Source organism: Solanum verrucosum, unplaced genomic scaffold (genome assembly GCF_900185275.1).
Source record: "Solanum verrucosum unplaced genomic scaffold, falcon-dt-bn FXZP01000176.1, whole genome shotgun sequence".
In the NCBI taxonomy this organism is placed as follows: Eukaryota; Viridiplantae; Streptophyta; class Magnoliopsida; order Solanales; family Solanaceae; genus Solanum; species Solanum verrucosum.
Genome location: NW_026020412.1, coordinates 2,938,863 through 2,962,747, shown reverse-complemented (window position 1 = coordinate 2,962,747; position 23,885 = coordinate 2,938,863). Strand labels below are relative to the sequence as shown.

General features: G+C 36.3%; 1 protein-coding gene across 2 annotated transcripts; it reads left to right on the top strand.

Moving 5' to 3' along the window:
* The first annotated feature begins 3,352 nt into the window (after window positions 1-3,352).
* On the top strand, window positions 3,353-13,739 carry LOC125840714 (DEAD-box ATP-dependent RNA helicase 50). 2 transcript variants are annotated; one of them, XM_049519680.1, is made up of 8 exons: window positions 3,353-3,746; window positions 4,506-5,041; window positions 5,644-5,838; window positions 7,031-7,218; window positions 10,871-11,084; window positions 12,693-12,824; window positions 12,923-13,098; window positions 13,237-13,739. In XM_049519680.1, exons 1-8 carry the CDS (start codon window positions 3,416-3,418, stop codon window positions 13,463-13,465), a joined length of 2,001 nt encoding a protein of 666 aa, XP_049375637.1. In that variant the 5' UTR covers window positions 3,353-3,415; the 3' UTR covers window positions 13,466-13,739. The 2 variants fall into 2 exon arrangements, with proteins under 2 accessions (XP_049375637.1, XP_049375638.1); XM_049519681.1 differs by having other exon boundaries at window positions 3,357-3,746; window positions 4,527-5,041.
* Window positions 13,740-23,885: the final 10,146 nt, after the last annotated feature.

Genomic DNA, 23,885 nt, shown 5'->3' with positions numbered 1-23,885 from the left:
TATAATTATCTTCTTGATCCTTTCCCTCCGTTCAGTTGTGCTCAGTCTGGGACTAGAGTAGTGTAATTGGGGTAGAGCGTCGTCCTTAAGTTTGCTTCCCTTTTATTGATTTGAATTATCTTCTTGATCCCTTCACTTGTTGTTTAGAGGTAAGCTTGTTGTATCCTTATTGAGTTTATGATTATATTGTTGGGCCCGAGTCCGTGTGCGGAGACTAGTTGGATCCCAGGTTAGTACTCTCCGCCTTAATAGCGTGGTTTGGTTGACTGTGTATTTATTTGAATTGGAGTGCCTTGTTTGGATGCTAGTGATGACATGCAATGCATTTTTGTTCATTCTTACAGATTTATGGTACGATCCCGATTCATGCATTAACATATTTATCTATCATATTAAAACACTATTTTACTCTGCTCTATTATAAATTGGTTTTAACGGGATTCGTACCACCTGGATCACTTTGATTTCTAGTTTTAGAGATTACGAGGCATTAGGGTCGTGCTCTTTTCCTACTTGAGATATTAGAGACATTTGGGATATGCTCCGTTTTCACTTGACTACCCGACACGTCGACACATTTTCTTGCATGTTTTTGGTCTTACTTACGTCTCCGGGTTACCCTTTCTAGCTGGGCTGAGAGTTTACTATCTGGTTGGGCAGCCCTGATTTGCATGAGATCCTATTCGGAGTCGACACGCCCCTGGATCACTCTTGCTAGCTGGGCAGTTTACGCCCCTAGGCGTGGACTGACTGGCTGGGCGGATTGGATTGATTTGTCACACTTGCTAGCTTGACTGGGAGTTGACTTGAGTCTTATGGTTATGGTTTCAGATGGTCACTGATAGTTCTACTGCTTATCCTACATTCATATGCATTGCCTATCACCTATATACTTATTTGTTGTTTGTACCCTCCGATTTATGGGGTTTGGTTGGGTTATGTTTGTTGTTTGTACCTTTCGGGCTTATGTAGGTCTGGTAAGGTTATTGTCTGACTATATTCTGTTCTCTGCTATTATTTTATTGTTAGACGATAGGTTTTGACTTTAGAATTGCGATTGTGGTCCTCTTGACGTTGGGTAGCAGACTTGGAATCATAGTTGCTTGCAAATAGGATGTTGGCTTGTGTTTCAGGTGTGTTCTTTGCTCGACTTCTTACCATTTGTATCCTGTCTCTATTCTTTATAGCATGTTTACTTTAGTATCTCTTGTTTAGTTGCTTATGATATGCTTTCCTTATTACTTATTGTTTATGCTTGTGTTATTTTTTAGCTCAGTCAGTCGATGCCAACTCAGTACCATTTTTGGTACTCATACTACACTTCTACTCCCTAGAGATTACCGTTGATTTGGAGTCGTACGGAGCAGTATTGAGTCTCGGAGATTAGGGTGAGCTCCTGGCATTTGGAGTTCCCGATTTTCGTCTATTTTTGGCTAGGCTGAGTCTTTCCATTGTATTCAGAGACAACATGTACCTATCTAGTATCTAGAAAAGCCTTGTACTCTTATTTTGATTAAATGCTCCATTACTGATTGATGTCTGGTCTTGGGATGGTTCCTTGTGGTTGCATTTCTATTGATTACCCTTTCTTAGCTTCGTTAAAAGATTTATGTTTATTATTGTTGACTTCTGCTTGGTAGTTCGTTGCTTATGACTCCGGGCTAAAGATTAGGCTTACCTATTGATGGGGGTATAGTAGGTGCCATCATGACTTGATAAATTGGGTTGTGACAATCCATTTAAAATTATTCTCCTGATATCTCATTAACGGTTGACGTCAATGCGATAGGTCGACTCGTCAAGTGTAAACTTTGTACGTTAAATGCTAGAAACTTATGAGGCATTACACCCAACCTATCATATTTCTGATTTGTGAAGACAATGACCATATTGCGAAGACCAACCCACACATTCTTTACGAACTTGATGGTCCTCTCATAAACACAAAGAAATACCATTAGTACTTTAATCAGAAAAATTGGTGCACACCAAAACTCATTCAACCACCAGAAACTTATTAAGACCCCTCCAAAACACAAACCAATAGTGAAAACAAACGCATTCTAAAATTTATGGAATCATCAGATCATCGATTTGAGATCATCTTGACCAAATGTTGACCACAATCAACTGAGATTTTTAAAATGACCTAGAATCCAATCAATAACCCAAATTTCTCTCGAGCACCTTGATATCCACATAAGCCATCAATCTAAGTCATAAATTACCTCCGACCCTAATGGAATCATCAAATTCAGATCTGATCCTGTTAACCTAAAATGTTGGATTTGGTCAATTTTTTTTAATTCTAAACTTCTAAAATTGATTATCTTCTCCAAATGTATTAGATTACTTTTGGAATAGTGTCACCCATCCTCACAGATCATAAATAGCACAGAAACTATGATGAAGGTCAAATAGAAGAAAAATGACTATTTACTAGGGAGACAATAAACATGTGTGGCTTGAAATGTGATAAAATAACTACAATCTTATTCTGCGATAATGCAACATGCATATCCCAATAAAATTCATAAAAAGAAATAGAACAAAACACATTTCATCAATTTTTTTTCCACACACAACTCTTTAAAACTTTGGCGATATTAATGTATAATAGATCCATTCGAGTGATAATATAAGTACTTTGTTCACCAAGTCTCATTATTTATCTAGTAAACATCATAGGGAAAGATGTTATAAACCTATATTTTTATATTATTATGAATGCCTATTTCTTTATTTCTTTGGAGAAAAACTTAGGTTAGTTATTTTTAATCAAGTTAGTTTTCCTTTCCTCCGTAAATAGAGGTTTCATTAATAATAATAATAAATACTTGGATGAGTGCCTTTTAATAAATAATTACTGATTTTAGCGATAATTTTTATTTATTATCATTTATAGCAATACATAACAATACTATGTTAAATCTGCAATATGTATTAAAAGTGAATTAAATATGCAATATATATGTATTATAACTGTTTTTAAAAATATATTATGTTTGTTTGGTAAGAAGTTGACACATTGTATTATAAGTATATTAAAATGTGTGATAAATTTATTATCTATTAATAAAACTTGTATTATATGTGAATAATAAATTATTCTTTGTAATATGTATTAAAACTGTATTATAAATGTATTAAAATTGATCAAGTGAAAAAAAAAAGTTATTGCTATAAATGGTAAATATTTTTTATTTATAGTATATTTATGTAACTTTCCCATAATTTAATCCCTCAAAAAAATAAAAATATTTCTTTATTCTATTTAGTGCAATTTTTTTCTTGTAGGTTTATTAATTTTAAACTCTATATTTTAAGTTGCAATTATCCACACAAAAAAAAAAAAAAACATTCATCCTATACATTGCGTTGCTTTGTCAATTGCTTCTTCCCAAATTGAACCACAATGCTTGCTGCACCAAGACCACCATCCCTGACAGTGGGATGTTTCAAGTTCCAAAAGCCATCTGCGAATGTTAATCTTGTACAGAGAAACGTTGGAAGCAGTAATTGCAAAAGGGTTGTGGTTGCAGCCAAAGCTACATACTCTCGTGTGCCTTTGGACACTCCGGGGGCTTACCAGCTCACAGATGAAGACACTGGAGAGAAATTTATTGTTTGGGGAGGTGCTGAAGATGACTCTTCTAACTCTCCTATCCCTTCCAACGAAGTTCTCTCTTGGAAACCTCTCCCTTCTCCCAACAACAACAACAACAACGACAGCACTATCAATCAAGGTAACGGAAAGTGTTCTGGCTTGTTGATAATATCTTACTATGCTGATTTTTTTATATAGTATTAATTGAAGCACAACCTTTGATTTTAGGGTCTGTTAAATTTTGAATTGTACTATCCAAAATGAACTATTATTTGGGTATGTGATGCTACTTGGATCTCTGTATTGAGATTTTTCTTGTGAAATGTGTTGTGTACTTGCCAAGATGAGCTATCCGAAGGGGAAAATGAAACAAAAAAGAACTGGGTTGTTTTATTTGTTTCAGTCTGTTTTCTACTTGGGGAGAATCTGAAGTTTACGCGTATTTAGTTTGTAGTTTCCAAAATGAGCTATGAAGTATAGAGGAAAGGAATGTGTGGTGCTGTTTACAGTGTATATGCAACAATTTTCCCCTTGTTTATTTGTTTACTCCCGTTAGTTATCCTCTTATAGAGAGAAGTATTGAGTTCAATGTTCATAAGATTGTAACTTATTTATCATGTTTAAATTATCAATTGAAAAGAAAAACGTATATAATTTAATTTATTAGGTACTTGCCAAGCCATGTTGTTAGATAGTGTACATTCACCAACTGATTATAACATGAGAATTGAAAGATTGAAATTTCCACAATGTTCCGGATGTGTATTGCTTTCTGTTTCAGTGTTTCTAAGACAAAAGAATAATCAGATATGTTGTATCCCTCTAGTAAATCTGCAAATGTGCTTGGCAATTATTTTCTAAGGTTTTCCTTGAGATGTTCTGTGTTACCGTTCTGCAGCTTCTAATAGGGGATCAACAGGGAACTTTGGCAGACTGAAATTTCGAAGAATGAGAGATCTAGTTAGAAAAAGCTACACAAAAAACAAAGAACGTGATGTTATTGAACACGATGAACACAATGTTAGAAATACCTCTTCTCAATCATCAACAAGTTCATATGGTGAACCTGATCAGTTAAAAGAGAAACAAAAGCTCAGTGCTCGAGCTCTTGCCAAAATTCAACAGCTAGAATCCAGAAAAAATTCCCCAAAAACAATCAGAATGGAAGATGAAGGCTATAATGGTGAATTTGATGCAGAATCTGCTCGATTAGTTGATTCTGGATCAAAAGCTTCTGCTTCTTCCTTGCGTGGATGGGACGGAGGGCAATCAATTCATCACAGATCTATGGGGGAAGAAATTTCCAGAGGAAGGCAAAACTTGGATGATCGGAACAATTTCTTTAGTAGAAAATCCTTTCAGGATATGGGATGCAGTGACTATATGATAGAAGCCTTAAGGAATCAGCATTTTGTGCGCCCTTCACATATTCAGGTAGATAATTTATTTTATTTCCAGCTATATTGCTCGGACTCTTCAAAAATGCTGATGGGTGCGTATTGGATCCTCCAAAAGTAGTGCTTTGAAGAGTCCGAGCAACAAAGATTTCCTGCATTGAATAGTCAATGTTCCAGTCTACCTCATTGATTTGCTGCAGTTCTGATGCATAATAGAGGTTAGAATGCCAACAATCTCGTGTATATGATAATATGGTCTGCATCATCAATTTATTTTTGGTAATGGTAAGGTATTATAGATGAAAAAAAGTAAAAAGAAAGTGCTACAGAGGTTTATAGCTTACTGCCTCATCAATATATCTATCTTGGTATCTTTACCTCTGCTTCAATGAACTAGTACATGGCCATTGAATAGACTGCTTTTAAAATATTTCATCTGCATGCTTTCAAGCTATTCGTGATTTCATGTAATGATTCCTGTGAAGCATCATTTCCGTCAAAATCCGGTCCAGTAATTCCAGCTTTAAGTATTTTTTCGTGTTGCAGTCTGTCATCTGCTTTTAGATGGCTCCCCCATGTTTTATTTTGAGAAATCTCTGTTGATGCTTCCTACAAGGAGTAATTATAGACTACTTGCAGTCTATGACATTTGAACCCATCATGGCTGGAAAGAGCTGCATAATATCTGATCAAAGTGGATCTGGAAAGACTTTGGCTTATCTACTACCACTTATTCAACGTCTTAGGCAAGAAGAACTTCAAGGACTTAGCAAACCGTCACCTCAAAGTCCTCGTGTTGTAATATTGGCACCAACAGCTGAATTGGCTTCTCAGGTCTGTCAAATTTCCTCTTTCACTAATGAACATTTGCCACTTTTATCCCCCAACCCTCTGCTAACCACAACGAGAAAAAGAGAAAATGGAAAGAGAAAAAGAAGCACAGTCAATTACTAGCAGATACCTTAACGTGTGTGATATTTTCCAACTTCACTTAAATCATCAAAGATGTGTGAGAACTGCTATAAAATATATTTTGCACTGATTTCCTAGTCAAGGTCCCCATGCTATATTTTTATAATTTTCATGGTGTATCTTCAATATAAAACATTTGCTGCTTTTCCACCATATGTACAGGGAAAGTACAATTTGCCATTACAGTGATTACTGTTATGTAATAAGTCATTGGCTAACTATTTTTTGTTAGCACCTGAATCTCATAATGTATGAAGGCTAAAGAGCCTAAACATGTGCTATTCCTTCCTTAGTTTCAAATAGACCATTCCCATGATTCAGCCTTGATACTTTTAGCTTTTCTATACAAAACATGAGGGTCATTTATTCACCTTTTTCTTCCTTCTCATTCTTTTAATAGTTAAATCTTTAACTCATTCAGCTCCACTTACTGGGTTATAATAGTAGTTCTTCAGAGAGATTCTTGTAAATTAGAGTATGTATTGGTTGGAAGTCTAATGTTTTGTGGATAAAGCACATGAGATTATGAAAAATTGCAAATGGTTATAATATACATCATGCTTTATCACCCCCAATTACTTTCTCTTGCCAGTTCAAATTGCTTGAGAGATCTATATAGTTTATACTCAGAATTTTACAGTTTGAACAAGAATTGATGATTTTGATGTCAGTGTCCCCCTTTTCCCAAAATGTGTAGCTAGAAATTTCGGAGGATGTTTTGTCTCAACCAGCTAGTGCACCGTTTGGTTTAGCGCTTACTGATTTTTTGCCTGATAAAAGGATCTTGTGTTTGTAGTTTGACATTTTTTGGTTTCTTTGAATCTCTCTTCCAAGTTCCAAGGGTGAATTGCTTGTTTCACATGCTTGTTCTTTCACTTCCCCTCCTTTGTTAAATCTGATTTTTCTAATTCAAAGCCTCATCATACAATCTATTGCATCAACTATGCTGAAATTTGAATTGTATTTTTTAATACGTATGAACTTTCAGTGCTTAGCTGTATTTTACTTGTCAAAATGACAAAACAAACTTACTCTGCTCCTGCAACTTTTGCAGGTTTTAAATACTTGCCGTTCATTCTCAAAATCTGGTGTTCCATTCCGTTCTATGGTTGTTACTGGTGGTTTTCGCCAGAGAACCCAACTGGAGAACCTAAGACAGGAGTTAGACGTTCTTATTGCAACTCCTGGTCGGTTTATGTTTCTTATCAGAGAGGGTTACTTGCAGTTAACTAACCTCAAGTGGTACTAACATTTCCTTGAATAGTCAAAACTATTTAATTTGCCTCAGTAGTATTACATTTTCTTGAGTAGTTAAAGCCGTTTTTCAATTTCTTGCATTTTAAGATCTTTACTGCAATTGTTCAATTCTCACTTTTACTTGGGGGGATGGAGGAAGTGATGTTGATGTTGTGGATATATTTACTGTCTTGTTTTTACTCCCTCCGTTTCGATTTGTTTGCTTGGTTTTGACTTGGCACGGAGTTTAAGAAAGTAAAAAGACTTTTGAATCTTGTGGTCTTAAATTAAAAATATGTAAAGAATGTACCAAAATGCCCTTTGATCTTGTCGTGTTATACATGCCATGTGGTAAGTTAGAATTAAAGAGTGACCAATAAAAGGAAAGAAGCATTTTTTTTGAAATGGACTAAAAAGGAAAGTAAGACAAACAAATTGAAATAGAGGGCGTATTATGCAAGGTCTGGTGAGCTTTGGCTTAAAAGTAGTAGTCTTAAATCAAATAAAACTGTACAATCACCATTCACCAACGGCTAGCATATTTGAGTGTTGTTGCTATCATAATACTAGTCTTTTTTCCTTCAGTTAATTTTAGAAATAATGGAGATCTTGACGGTCAAGGAAGGTGTTTTTTCACATGGCTAGCTGCTAGAGGGGTGATCTTGATTGCCAAAAATCTTAGGGAAAGAAAGGTTGTGTGCATCAGTTGTGTTACTTATGCAAGGTGGCGGGTGAGGATATAGATCATCTTTTACTACATTACAGCCTGACCACTAGACTATGGTGGGATATGTTTAGCTGGTTTGATATATCTTGAGTGATGCCTAGATTTGTGAAGGACCTGTTGTTTTTTTGGAAAGTTGGATGAAGCAGGAGGAAGAGCAGGGCATGGAATGTTCGATGCTGTTCCTTTGGTGTTGATGTGGATCAACTGGAAAGAGAGAAATTGGGGTAAAAATAAGTTCTGGGTTGATGATTAGCTTCTGATCCCTCATTATTTTTCTGTGCACCCATGTAGTTCTGGGATGTATAGAGGATTGAGTGTCTTTTGTAGAGAACCTTATCATTTTGTAGGTTTTTTACTTTTTGGTATACTTGTATGCTTCCAAATACTTGCTGATACTTTGAATGGAAGAATAGGAGCTCTTCCTACTAACTACCTGGGCATGACATTGGGAGAAAAGAGCAAATCAAGAGGGGTATGGAATGCAATGCTAGAGAAGTGTGAAAAGAGGTTGACCAATTGGAAGAGTCAATTCATCCCCGGTGGAGGAAGATTGACCTTGATCAACAGTGTGCTTGATGCATTACCTACATATATGATGTTTATCTTCCCTGCTCCTGATAATGTAATACAGAGATAGATACTTTAAGGAGGAATTTCTTCTGGCAAGGCAATGAAGATGAATATAAGAAAAAGTTTCACTTAGCCAAATGGGGAATTCTGACAAAAAGCAAGATAGATGGGGGAATAGGAGTCAGGAACATGAAGATTCACAATAGAAGGTCTACCCAATGACAAAATGGTTTTGGAGGTACAATACAGAAGAGCCAGTTCTGGAAGAAAGTTATTAAAGCTAGGTATGGAGAAGATGACAACTAGATAACACAGGTGGTGACAACTCCATACGGTTGCAGTATCAGGAGATCCATCAGAAACCTATGGCCAATCTTCCAATCAAGGATAGACTTCAAAGTGGGAAATGGAATGAAAATATCTTCTTGGAATGACAAATAGATAGGGCAGGACGCACTAAAGCATCTATTTCCAGAGATATACACTTTATGTGAGCAACAACAAGCAATAGTGGCTGAAGAGTGGACAGGTCAAGGATGGAATCTCAATCTTAGAAGATATCTCAGGATTGCTGATCTCTATAACACCCTAGTCCAGTTCAATGTTGACAGAAGAGGAAGAGGAAGACAGTTTGGTTTGGTAGTGTGATGGTAAAGGAAAATTCACTGTTAATTCTGCTTACAGAGATCTTAATGCCTCCAACAATCAGGTGGGTTGTTGGCCATGGAAGATGATCTGGAAGGTGAAAATACCTTACAAGGTTGTTTGTTTCACGTGGCTCTTGGCTTAAGAAAAAGTTCCGACTCATGAAAATTTGAAGAAAAGAAGAATTAATTAAGCTCCAGATACTACCTTTTGATGAATAAGTAGAGAAAATTAGCCATTTTTCTTAACCCTGTAAATGGACAAATCAGCTGCGGAAGATTTTCATTACTCTTGAGCAGTGTTATCAAAAGCGAAAAGTGCAAAAAAGCTCTAAGGTCCGTGGGGGCTTTAAGCGCAAATAAAGCGTGGGCTTTAATGAAAAAAGGTGCAAAGGGAGAAAAGAATACAAATATATATGTTTAGCCAAGACTAATAATTATAAATATGAATGACAAATATATGACCAAAGAAATTGAAAAAATATTATGATAAAGTGAAATATCAATTATTTAGTGTCACTTCTTCATAAGAGGCTCATTGGCAAGGAAATGTTTGTCTTAGAACCTTGATGACAACACTGAAGCACACATAAAGCGAGGTGAAGCGCTCAACACGTTTTGAGCCTCGCTTTAGGGCTTAAGCGCGCCTTTGATAACACTGCTCTTGAGTAAAATCAAGTGGGTTTTGCCAGGTAAAACAAAGGATGTTTCAAACTGCTGGAATAGAGATGGAAATACAGCTTACCGAGAAGAGAGATGGAAGAATTTCCTTGCATGCATTTAGTGATCTGTTTGGACAGAAAGGAAGATGCTTTGAGGACAAGCAATGTAATATTCAGAAGTTCATGATGAATTGCTCAACTCTCTATTATTTTTGGTGTAAGCAGGAATTGATAATCCAAAGTTTTGATGTTTTAGATAGTTTGTAAGTATCTTGGTTGGTAAGGCTCCAATTTGTAACTGACCTTCTTTTGAGGGGGACTACACAGTTTTGGTGTAGTATACTGTTACTATTAACATAAGGCCTGGTGGTCAATTAAGTGGATTGAAAACCATGAGGTCTAAGGTTTGAATCCCAGCAGAGACAAAAAACACTAGGTGATTTCTTCTCATCTGTCTTAGCCTTGCTGGATAGAGTTACCTAATACCTATTGGTAGTGGGAAGTGGCAGGTACCTCGTGGAATTAGTCGAGGTGCGTGCAAGCTGTCCTGAACACCATGGTCATTAAAGAAAATAGGGATGTGAAAAGTTCCTTTATCTAGAAAAGTATTGGAAAAAGAAAGATTAATAAGTTAAAGAAGTTGCCACTGTTTCTTTTATTGTTTTTTCTTTTTCTTTGATATAAGGAGAAGCTGCCATCTATATGGTTGGTACATGATATTTAATTGCAGATGCCCTTTAATTTACCAACTTTTCTTGTACCCCCCAAAAATTGCATGGCTCCTCTTTCCTAATCTTCATGTGTTTTTTGAATAATACTGTGTAACTTTGTCAATTAAACCTTAATAAGATGGAAACCACTTAATGTTTTTCCTTTAATGGGATTTGCATCCTGGTCTCTCGCGGTTCAATCTAGCTTCATTAACCGTTAAGCTACACACTTGGGTGCTTTTACATGTCCTTTTTCTAAATTGATACACTTCTTTACCAGAAACTGAAAATATGATATATCAGTTACTTATACAGTTTTAATACTTCATGTTTATCTTTGTTCAGTGCTGTGCTGGATGAGGTTGACATCCTCTTTAATGATGAGGATTTTGAGACTGCATTTCAATGCTTGATTAATTCGTCACCTATCATCACACAATATCTATTTGTGACTGCTACTTTGCCCATGGACATATACAACAAGTTGATAGAAAGTTTTCCTGATTGCGAACTAGTGACTGGTCCTGGTATGCACCGTACAAGCCCTGGCTTGGAAGAGGTATTTCTTATTTTACTCCTACAAATTTACTGAATGGCACAAATTAGTTTCAGGTTGTAGCTTTATTGTCTTGTCAAAGCTGCGCCATAATATTTTGTATAAGTTTGCTGATGAGAACATCTTTAAAAAGGTATGGTGTCCCAGATATAAATTTAAATCCTTGGGATTCCTAGGAAAAGTTGAAATGAATGTTCTTGTTTCAGCTGTAGGATATGTCTAATTGTGATTTCTGGTTTGATTGCCTTGGTCAAAGTAAATTATTTTAATACGCTTACTTCCAGGGTTTCTTCTTGCCTTAGCGAAGTGAGATCTTGATTTCCATATAAATGATTAACCTCATATGCTAGCAGTGAGCACTAGCCCTGTTATTCCTGTCTATGAACAAGAGACAAGTAAAAGTCTTTTGGTGTGGTCAATTATTTTATCAACATTTCATTATCGTAAGAACAGTTTATGGTAAACGGATGATTCTCCTCTCAAAGTAATTGATAGAATATTTATCTATTTTGACTTCTATCAGTGGGATGAAAGAACTCTCCATTTCTATTTTGTTGTTTGTCCTGTCTGATAGGAATAAAGTTTGACCCAAATATCCCCTCTTTAATTTTTTACTTTAGGTCCTGGGTGTGGGAGCGTTCCATACAACATTACGACTGAGACAAAGTGGTTTATGATCCCATCAGTGAACAAACGGAAGTAACTACTTGGAAATGAAAGTTTAGGTGGTTTGTATTCCTGCACCCTATGCCAATACCAATAAAAAGAAGAAAAAGAGATCAAATAAAACATGAGTGATGTTGGATGATTTTTTGGTTGTTATGTAGTTCGCACAATTATCTTCGTTGTGGATGAAAAAGAATGCTTTGCACTTTGACTTTCATTATCCAAATTATTGAGTAGATACGTTGCATTTCTTGAAATACTCTATTGTAAACCAACATTGACAATCTAGGGAAATCCCAATAGATATCTAGTACCAACACTTCTCTTCCGTACTTGGATTTGCATAAGAGTTGAGTGTGAAGCCCATGATGGTCGAGCATTATAAATCTTAAGTTCTAATACTTGTTGCTTTTGATGTGTTAGATTTATCATCACTCCTCCCATATACTTATCTTCTTCTTCGATTTACCCTTCTAATATTTGTGTTTCGGCAATTAAACTGTCATTTTCTTTGTTCACACTATGGTAGCAATTTTGTTGCAACCTACATTCTATGGAGGTGATTGTTTCTCAGTTTATATCCTAGTAATATTGAATTTTCACAATTTTGTTCCATGCTAGGAGAAAAGAATATCAATATGCATGTGTACAAGTGAAAATGGCTAGAAATTTTTAGATGTTACAATTACAAAAAGTTCAAATGGAAACAACAAAACTACAGAAATTTGAGAATATCTCGCGGCAGTGTAAGTAATAGACTCCTGCCCAAAAAATTAGCAGCTTTTCTTGAAGAGAACTAGGCTAACATATGCCGTAAACAACACCTAGGCGATTTCCTTTTTGAACAGCGAGAGGCTTCTTCCATGATACTCATAAAAACACGCATGGCGTCATGTCATGTCTTCATAACTATGGGACTGATACTGTCTGTTTTTGCACTACCAGGTCCTTGTAGATTGCAGTGGAGATGAAACAGCTGAAAAAAGTCCGGACACAGCTTTTCTCAACAAAAAGAATGCGCTACTTCAGCTGGTGGAACGTAGCCCAGTTCCAAAAACAATTGTCTTCTGTAACAAGGTGAATAAAACTTAGTTCCTCCTGCAAGTATGTTTATTGCTCTTGGGTCGCACATAGGATATTTCTCATTCCAAATTAGATCCTGCATGTATATGCAGATTGATAGCTGCAGAAAAGTTGAGAACGCATTGAAGCGCTTTGATAGGAAAGGATTCGCGATAAAAATTTTACCGTTCCATGCTGCACTGGACCAAGAAAGCAGACTTGCGAACATGAAGGAGTTTCGTAGCTCAAAGGTGGAGGACGTTTCTTTGTTCTTGGTGTGTACTGATAGGTATGCTGTAGCAGAGTCCTTTATTGATCTTTTATTGATAGTTATTTGTGTGTCAGTTAGATGACGCACTTCAGCTGTTTCCCTCACTTGAAGAAGGGACAAGAAATCTGAACTGATGTCTTCTAAACAATGTTGCAGAGCATCCCGAGGTATTGACTTTGAAGGTGTAGACCATGTAGTCCTCTTTGATTATCCCCGAGACCCTAGTGAATATGTACGTCGTGTTGGCAGAACTGCCAGGGGTGCTGGAGGAAAAGGAAAGGCATTCATATTTGTCGTTGGGAAGCAAGTTTCTCTTGCTCGAAGGGTTATGGAAAGAAACAGTAAAGGCCATCCACTCCATGACGTGCCATCAATATTGACTTAGCATATTGCACAAGGGAGCATGGAACCTGGAAAACAAGACAAAACTCAAAAAGGCTTTTATTTTGCAAAACCTTATCGTCATCTGCCATTAAGTGCCTCCCCTCTATTGAGCACACCTATTTCTTCTCATACTTGGATCGCAAATGAGGAGAACTGATCATCCTTTCTGGTGTCAAAGATCAATTTTGTTCTAGCTCTATCCTTTTTTCGGCCGAAAAAGGACTAATTTTCATTAATACTAGAACAGTTAATTACATAGCTTGATTTGTCTTGGAATATCTTGTACCTGGACAATTATTTTCAAACGAAGACAGAAAAACCAGGGGGTAAATTATTTTCAAACCTGTTTTTAGTGCTATGATTTCAGCATAGATGTTTGTTTTTAGATAGGTTATTTGTGTGGGTAATGGGGTATCAGGTGGGTTTTAAAATTCGGGTTTAATTAATTGGTCAAATCAGGTCCCTCCGTAGGATTGCGACACGTGTATCAAATAAGTCTTCCATTATAGTGAGGGGTAAATGTGCACTGCTTTTTGGATGGCAGGGGCATTAATGAACGAAAAGTATGACGGAGGGTATTTATATACCATTTGCGATAGTTTGGGGGTATATTTGTCCTTTTTCCCATGATAAAATTGAATAAACCATCTACATTTACACATAAAAAATGCAAGTTATAGTTTTAATATGGGGAAAATGCATAAGTACCCCTCCAACCTATGCCCGAAATCCCAGAGACACACCTAACCTTTACTAAGGTCCTATTACCGCCCCGAACTTAATTTATCTATAATATTCTACCCCTTTTCGGCCTACGTGGCACTATCCTCCAAAAAAATGTCAACATGCTCTGGGCCCACAAGACAGTGCCACGTAGGCCAAAAAGGGGTAGAATATTACATATAAAATAAGTTCGGGGGGGGGGGGGGGGGGGGATAATAGGACCTTAGTAAAGGTTAGGTGTGTCTCTGGGATTTCGGGTATAGGCTGGGGGGGTACTTATGCATTTTCCCTTTAATATGTGGGAAAATGCATAAGTACCCTCTCAACCTATGGTCGAAATTTCAGAGACACTTATACTATACTAAGGTCCTATAACCCCGAACTTATTTTATAAATAATTTTCTACCCCTTTTCGGTCTACGTGGCACTATCAACCAGATAGCTTGAAAAAATTGTCAACACGCGCTGGACCCAGAAGATACTGCCACGTAGGCCGAAAAGGGGTAGAAAATTATTTATAAAATAAGTTCGGAGAGTAATAGGACCTTAGTATAGTATAAGTGTGTCCTTGAGATTTTGGGCATATGTGGGGGGTACTTATGCATTTTCCCTTTAATATGTATTTAATTTTTTAAATTGTTCATAATACATTAAATTAAGATTGCAAACGTCATGTAGTGACATATTTGCCTTTTTAATTAGTAAATGTTAAATAACTCACATTTCAAATTTGTATTGGATTTATTTAGTAACAAACAACTCTCTCTAAATAATTTGTAAGCTAATTTATTTAAATAAATTTACTAGTACAAATATAAAATATAAAACATAAAATCAAGAAAATAATTAAAATGATTTGAGGAATATTTTTGTCTTTACATTAACTTATCCCATGGTATTATATCCTATGTATTACTAATACCTCCAAATAGAAGGTATTAGTAATACATCCTATAATACCATATAGGATGTATAGCTGATCCATGTATTAGTTATACATAGGCACTAATTTCTACCAAACATAGTAATACTAAATAATACTATATATAATACATGAACTATTTCTTTTAATGCGGCCTACCAAACAACCCCATAATTTTAGGTTCTTGACCGTCAGCATGGCATATGGTATTGTTGGTAATACCTCTTTCGTAAAGAAGCTGTGTAGTGGGCAACCTGTTATGAGAGACCATCTAAATAAAGAATTTATGAGAATTGAGTCTTCCAAATCTATTTGAAATTGTGGAGAATCAATGTTAATCATTCTGTTGTGCCTTCTTCTATTGTTTAAAGCAATCATATGGGTCATTGTTAATCATTTTGCTGTGCCTTCTTCTATTGTTTAAAGCAATCATATGATAAACACCTTTAATACTTCCTTTATGTCAATTTATGTGACACTCTTTACTTTTTATAAAAATCTCCGTAATGAGTTGGAAAAATATCACATATATTCATACCATTTTTTAACATTTATTTTCGCATTTACAAGCCCTTTTCTTAGGAATTATAAAAAATCTTCGATTTTTCGTGTGTTATAACCTATGTATTTGGTGCCTCAAAGCACCCAAAAAAAAATTTCAAAAAAATTTATGTGGACCTCCGTAAGGATTTGGGGAACCGCCACGTCTACTTACACCATTTTTTAACGCCTATTTCCGCATTTACAAGACCTATTTTAGGAATTACCAAAAATCCTCGATTTTTCGTGTTATAGCCCATGGATCTAGCGCCTCGGAGCACCCAAAATTATTTTCTCAAAATACTTTATGAGGACCTCCGTAATGAGTTGGGGAACCACCATATATACTCACACCATTTTTTAACGTCATTTTTCGTGTGTTATTGCCCATGGATCTAGCGCCCGGAGCACCCACATTTTAAAAAAAAAAAAACATTATAAGGACCTCCGTAATGAGTTGGGAAGTCATCACGTATACTCACACCATTTTTAACGTCTATTTTCAAATTTACAAGTCTTTTTTTATAAGTTACCCAAAATCCTCGATTTTTCGTGTGTTATAGCCATGGATCTGGCCCTGGAGCACCCAAATTTTTTTTCTCAAAAAACTTAATGAAGACCTCCGTAATGAGTTGGGAAACAACCACATATACTCATACAATTTTTAACGTCTATTTCCGCATTTACAAGCCCTTTTTAGGAATTATCCAAAATCCTCGATTTTTTGTGTTTAGCTCAAGGATCCAGTGCCCAGAGCACCCAAATTTTTTTCTCAAAAAATTTTATGAGGAGCTTTGTAATGAGTTGGGGAACTACAAGTCTACTCACACTATTTTTTAACGCTTATTTCCGCATTTACAAGTTTTTTTTTTTAGAAAATACCCAAAATCCTCAATTTTTTCGTGTGAAATAGCCCATGGATATGGCGCCCCAGAGCACCCAAATTTATTTTCTCAAAAAACTTCATGAGGACCTCCGTAATGAGTTGGGAAATCACCACGTATGCTCACGCCATTTTGTTAACGCCTATTTCCGCATTTACACACCCCTTTTTAGGAATTACTCAAAATTCTTGATTTTTTGTGTGTTTTATCCCATGGATCTGGCGCCCCGGAGCACCCAAATTTTTTTTCGAAAAAAACTTTATGATGACCTCTGTAATGATTTGAGGAACCACCACGTATACTCACACCATTTTTAACGCCTATTTCCACATTTACAAGACCTCTTTTGAGAATTACCCAATATCCTCGATTTTTCGTATGTTATAGCCCATTATCTGGCGCTCCAGAGCTCTAAAAATTGTTTTCTCAAAAAACTTTATGAGGATCCCCGAAATGAGTTGGGGAACCACCATGTATACTCACACCACTTTTTAACACCTATTTCCACATTTACAGGCCTTTATTACGAATTATCTAAAATCCTCAATTTTTCGTGTGCTAGAGCCTATGGATTTGGCGCCCCGAAACACTTACATTTTTTTTCTCAAATAAATTTATAGGACATCCGTAATGAGTTGTGGGAACAATCACGTATACTCACATTATTTTTTAACGTCGATTTCAGCATTTACAGGCCCTTTTTAGGAATTATCCAAAATCCTTGATTTTATGTGTGTTATAGCCCATGGATCTAGCGTTCGAGAGAACCCAGATTGTTTTTCTCAAAAAACTTCATCAGTACTTCACAATGAGTTGAGGAACCACCATGTTTACTCACACCATTTTTAAGGTCTATTTCCGCATTTACATACCCTTTTTTGGAAAGTACCCAAAATCCTCGATTTTTCGTGTGTTATAACCCATGGACCTGGCACTCTGAATCACCCAAAATCTCTTTTTCAAAAAACTTTATGAGGACCTCTGTAGTGATTTGGGAAACCACCACGTATACTCACACCATTTTTAATGCATATTTTCGCATTTATAGGCCATTTTTTAGGAATGATCCAAAATCCTCGATTTTTCGTGTGTTATAGCTCAAAGATCTGACGTCGTGAAACACCAAAAAAAATTTCGCAAAAAACTTTATGAGGACCTACGTAATGAGTTGGTGAACCACCACGTATACTCATACCATTTTTAACGCTTATTTCTGAATTTATAGACCCTTTTTAAAGAATTACCCTAAATCTTAGATTTTTCGAGTGTTATAGGCCATGGATCTTGCGCCTCGTTGCACCCAAAATCATTTTCTCAAAAAACTTAATGAGGACCTCCATAAAGAGTTGGGGAACCACCACGTATACTCACACAATGCCAATTTCCACATTTACAGACCTTTTTTTAGGAATTACCTAATACCTAAAATTTTCATATGTTATAGGCTTATAGATCTGGCGCCCTAGAGCACCCAAATTTTTTTTCTCAAAAAACTTTATTAGGACCTCCGTAATGAGCAGATTCGCATTTATAGGCTCTTTTTTAGGAATTACCAAGAATCCTCGATTTTTTTGTATGTTATAGCCCATGGATCTGGCGACCCGGAGCACCCAGATTTTTTTCCTCAAAAAACTTTTTGAGGACCTCTGTAATGAGTTGGGGAACCACCGCGTATACTAACACCATTTTTAACGCCTATTTTCGCATTTACAGGCCCTTCTTAGAATATCCTTAATTTTTCGTGTGTTATAGCCCATAGATCTGGCGCCCTAGAGCACCCAATTTTTTCTCAAAATTTTTTATGAGGACCTCCGTAATATGTTGGGAAACCACCATCTATACTCACACAATTTTATTAATGCCTATATCCGCATTTACAGACCCATTTTTTTTTTAGAAATTACCCAAAATCTGAGATTTTTCGTGTGTTATAGCCCATGGATTTGGTGCCCTAGAGAACCCAAAAAGTTTTTCTAAAAAAATTTATGAGGACTTCCGAATGAGTTGGGAACCACCATGAATACTCACACCATATTTTGAACATCTATTTTCACATTTATAGGCCCTTTTTTGGGAATTACCCAAAATTCTCAATTTTTTGAATGTTATAGCCCATGGATCTGGCGCCCCGGAGCACCTAAATGTTTTTTTCCAAAAACTTTATGATTACCCCGTAATGAGTTGGGGAACCACCACGTATATTGACACTATTTTTAACGCCTATTTTCGCATTTAAAGGCCTTTTTTTGAGGAATTACCCAACATCCTCGATTTTTCGTGTGTAATAGGCCATGGATCTAGCACCCCAGAGCACCAAATTTATTTTCTCAAAAATCTTTATGAGGACCTCTATAATGAGTAGGGAAACCACCACATATACTCACACTATTTTTTAACGCTTATTTTCGCATTTATAGGCCCTTTTTTAGAATATATCCAAAATTCTTGATTTTTCGTTTCTTATAGCCCATGGATATAGTGCCCCGGAGCACCCAATTTTTAAAAAAAAAACCTTATGAGGACCTCTGTAATGAGTTAGGGAACCACCACGTATATTCACACCATTTTTTAACGCCTCTTTCCGCATTTGCAGGCCCTAGAAATTACTCAAAATCCTCGATTTTCATCTATTATAGCCCATGGATCTGGAGCCCCGGAGCACCCAAATTTTTTTTTGTCAAAAAACTTTATGAGTACCTCCGTAATGAGTTGGGGACCACCACGTATACTCACACAGTTTTTAACACCTATTTTCACATTTACTAGCCCTTTTTTAGGAATTACCCAAAATCCTCACTTTTTCGTGTGTAATATAGCCCATGGATCTGGTGACCCGGAGCACCCAATTTTTTTTTCCTCAAAAAACCTTATGAGGACCTCTGTAATGTGTTGGGGAAGCATCACGAATACTCACAACATTTTTAACGCCTATTTCCGCGTTTACAGGCCCTTTTTCAAGAATTACCCAAAATCCTCTATTTTTTGTGTTTATAGCCCAAGGATCACGCATCTCAGAGCACCCATTTTTTTTTCTCAAAAGACTTTATGAGGATTCCGTAATGAGTTGGGGAATTACCACGTTTGCTCACACCATTTTATTAAGGCCTATTTCCTTATTTACATGCCCCCTAAAATCCTCGATTTTTCGTGTGTATAGCCCATGGATCTGATGCCCTAGAGTACCTGAAATTTTTTTTCTCAAAAAACTTTATGAGGACCTCCACAATGAGTTGGGGAACCACCACGCATACTCACATCATTTTAACGCTTATTTCCGTATTTACAATCCCTTTTTTAGAAATTAACCAAAATTCTCTATTTTTCGTGTGCTATAGCCAATAGTTATGGCGCCCCGGAGCACCCGATATTATTTTTTGAAAAATATTTATGAGGACCTCCGTAATGAGTTGGGGAACCACCACTTATACTCACACCATTTTTTAATGTCTATTTTCACATTTACAAGCCTTTTTTTAGTAATTACCCAAAATCCTAAATTTTTCGTGAGTTGCCCATGGATCTGGCGCCCTGAAGCACCCAATTTTTTTTTGTCAAAAAACCTTATGAGCACCTCCGTAATGAGTTGGGGAACCACCATGTATACTCACACCATTTTTAATGCCTATTTCCTCATTTACAATCCTTTTTTCAGGAATTACCCAAAATCTTTGATTTTATCGTGTGTTATAGCCTAAGGATCTTACGCCTCGGAGAACCCAAATTTTTTTCTCAAAAAACTTTATGAGGACCCCTGTAATGTGTTGGGGAACTACCACATATACTCACACAATTTTTAATGCATATTTCCGCATTTACAAGCCCTTTATTAGAAATTTTCCAAATCCTCAATTTTTCGTGTGTTATAACCCATGAATCTGGCGCCCCGAAACAATCAATCTTTTTTTCTCAAAAATCTTTATGAGGACCTCTGTAATTAGATGGGGAATCACCACGTATATTCATACCATTTTTAACGCCTATTTTCACATTTACAGGCTCTTTTTTAGAAATTACTCAAAATCCTTTATTTTTTGTGTGTTATAGCCCATTGATCTGGCTCCTCGGAGCACTCACAACTTTTTTCTCAAAAAAACCTTATGAGCACCTCCGTAATGTGTTGGGGAACCATCATGTATACTCACACCATTTTTAATGCCTATTTTCGCATTTACAAGCCCTTTTTTACGATTTACCCAAAGTTCTTGATTTTTCGTATGTTATAGCTCATGGATTTGGCACCCCGAAGCACCCACATTTTTTTTCTTTAAAAAATTTATAAGGACCTCCGTAATGAGTTGGGGAACCACCACATATATTCACACCATATTTTAATGCCTATTTTCGCATTTACAGACCCTTTTTTAGGAATTACCCAAAATTATCAATTTTTCCTATGTTATAGCCCCGGAGCACCCAAATTTTTTATTCTCAAAATATTTTATGAGGACCTCCGTAATGATTTGGGGATCCACCACATATACTCACCCATTTTTTTAACGCCTATTTTCGTATTTTCAGGCCTTTTTTTTAGAAATTATTCAAAATCCTCGAGTTTTCATGTGTTATAGTCCATGGATATAGCGCCCCGGAGCAATCAATTTTTTTTCTCAAAAAACTGTATAAGGACCTTCGTAATCAGTGGGGGAACTACCACGTATACTGACATAATTTTTTAACGCATATTTCTGTATTTATAGGCCCCTTTTAGAAATTACCCTAAATCCTCAATTTTTCGTGTAACCCATGAATCTGGCTCCCCGGAGCACCCAAATTTTTTTTCCTAGAAACTTTATGAGAACCTCCGTAATGAGTTAGGGAACCATCACGTATACTCACATGATTTTTTAATGCATATTTTCTCATTTACATGCCATTTTTAGGAATTACACAAAATCCTCAATTTTTCGTGTGTTATAGCCCATGGATCTGACGCTCTAGAGTACCCAATATTTTTTTTCTCAAAAAATTTATGAGAACCTCTATAATGAGTTGGAGAACCCCCACATATACTCACACCATTTTAACGCCTATTTCCACATTTACAAGCCCTATTTTGGAATTAGCCAAAACCCTCAATTTTTCGTGTGTTATGCCTATGGATCTAGCGCCCCGGAGCGCCCAATTATTTTTTCTCTAAAAACTTTATGACGACCTCTGTAATGAGTTGGGGAACCACCACGTACACTCACACTATTTTTTAACACCAATATCCACATTTACAGGCCTTTTTTTTTAGATATTACCCAAAATCCTCAATTTTCGTGTGTTAGCCTATAGATCTAGCGCCCAGGAGCACCCAATATTTTTTTTGTAAAAAACTTTTTGAGGACCTCCGTAATGAGTTGGGGAACCATCACGTATACTCACACAATTTTTAACGCCTATTTCTGCATTTACAGACCCTTTTTCAAGAATTACCCAAAATTCTTGATTTTTCGTGGTTATAAACTATGGATCTAGCATCCCCGAGCACCCAAATTATTTTTCTCAAAAAACTTTATGAGGACCTCCGTAATGATTTGGGAACCACCATGTATACTCACACTATATTTTTAACACTTATTTCGAATTTACTGGCCTTTTTTTAGAAATTATCCAAAATCCTCAATTTTTTGTATGTTATAGCTCATAGATCTGGTGCTTCGGAGCACCCAATTTGTTTTTTCTTAGAAAACTTTATTAGGACCTTTATAATAAGTTGGGGAACCACCATGTATACTCACACTATATTTTTAACGCATGTTTCAGCATTTACAGACCCTTTTTTAAGAATTACCCAAAATTCTTGATTTTTCGTGTGTTATAGACCATGGATCTGGCACCCCGGAGCACCTCAAATTTTTTCTGAAAAAAGTTTATGAGGACCTCCATAATGAGTTGGGGAACCACCACGTATACTCACACTATTTTAACGCCTATTTCCGCATTTACAAGCTCTTTTATAGAAATTATCCAAATTTCTCAATTTTTCATGTATTATATAGCCCATGGATCTGGCGCTCCGGAGCATCCAAAGATTTTTTCTCAAAAAACATTATGAAGCCCTCTGTAATGAGTTGGGGAACCAATACGTATACTCACACAAATTTTTAACGCATATTTTCTCATTTACAGGCCTTTAGGAATTATCCAAAATTCTCAATTTTTCGTGTTATAGCCCATGGATTTGGCGCCCTAGATTACCCAATTTTTTTCTCAAAAAACTTTACGAGGACCTTTGTATTGATTTAGGGAACCACCACGTATACTCATACCATTTTTACGCCTATTTTTGGATTTAGAGGCCCTTTTTTAGGAATTACCCAAAATCCTCGATTTTCATCAATTATAGCTCATGGATTTGGTGCCCAGAGCACCCACAACCTTTTTCTCTAAAAATTTTATGAGGACCTCCGAAATGAGTTGGGGAAACACCAAGTGTACTCACACCATTTTTAACGCCTTTTTCGACATTGCATGCCCTTTTTTAGGAATTACCCAAAATCTTTAATTTTTCGTGTGTTATAGCCCATTGATCTAGCGCCTCGGAGCACCCAAACTTTTTTTCTCAAAAAACTTTATGAGGACCTCTGTAATGAGTTGGGGAACCACCACGTATACTCACTCCATTTTGAATGCCTATTTCCGCATTTAAAGTCCCCTTTTTAGGAATTACCCAAAATTCTCGATTTTTCGTGTTTATAGCCCATGGATCTGGCACCCCAGAGCACCCAAATATTTTTTTTCTCAAAATCCTTTATGAGGACCTTTGTAATGAGTTGGGGAACCACTACGTATACTCACACTATTTTTAACGCCTATTTCTGCATTTACAGGCCCTGTTTTAGAAACTACCCTAAATCCTCGATTTTTTGTGTATTATATGGCCCATGGATCTGGCGCTCCGGAGCATCCAAAGATTTTTTCTCAAAAAAAATTATGAGGACCTCTGTAATGAGTTGGGGAACCAATACGTATACTCACACAATTTTTTAATGCATATTTCCACATTTACAAGCATTTCTTATGAATTACCCAAAATTCACAATTTTTCGTGTTATAGCCTATGGATCTGGTGCCCTGGATTACCCAAAAAATAATTCTCAAAAAACTTTATGAGGACCTCTATATTGAGTTGGGGAACCACCATGTATACTCACACTATTTTTTACGCCTATTTTCGCATTTAGTGGCCCTTTTTTTGGAATGACCCAAAATCCTCAATTTTCGTCTGTTATATCCCATGGATCTGGCACCCAGAGCATGACGAGCACAAACACACTATAAGTTTAGCGCTTTGCTAGTCAAAGATAGTATAGTATAAAGATCGTCTCCACAAGGATTGGTACAAATAATAATTCAATTAAATCTTA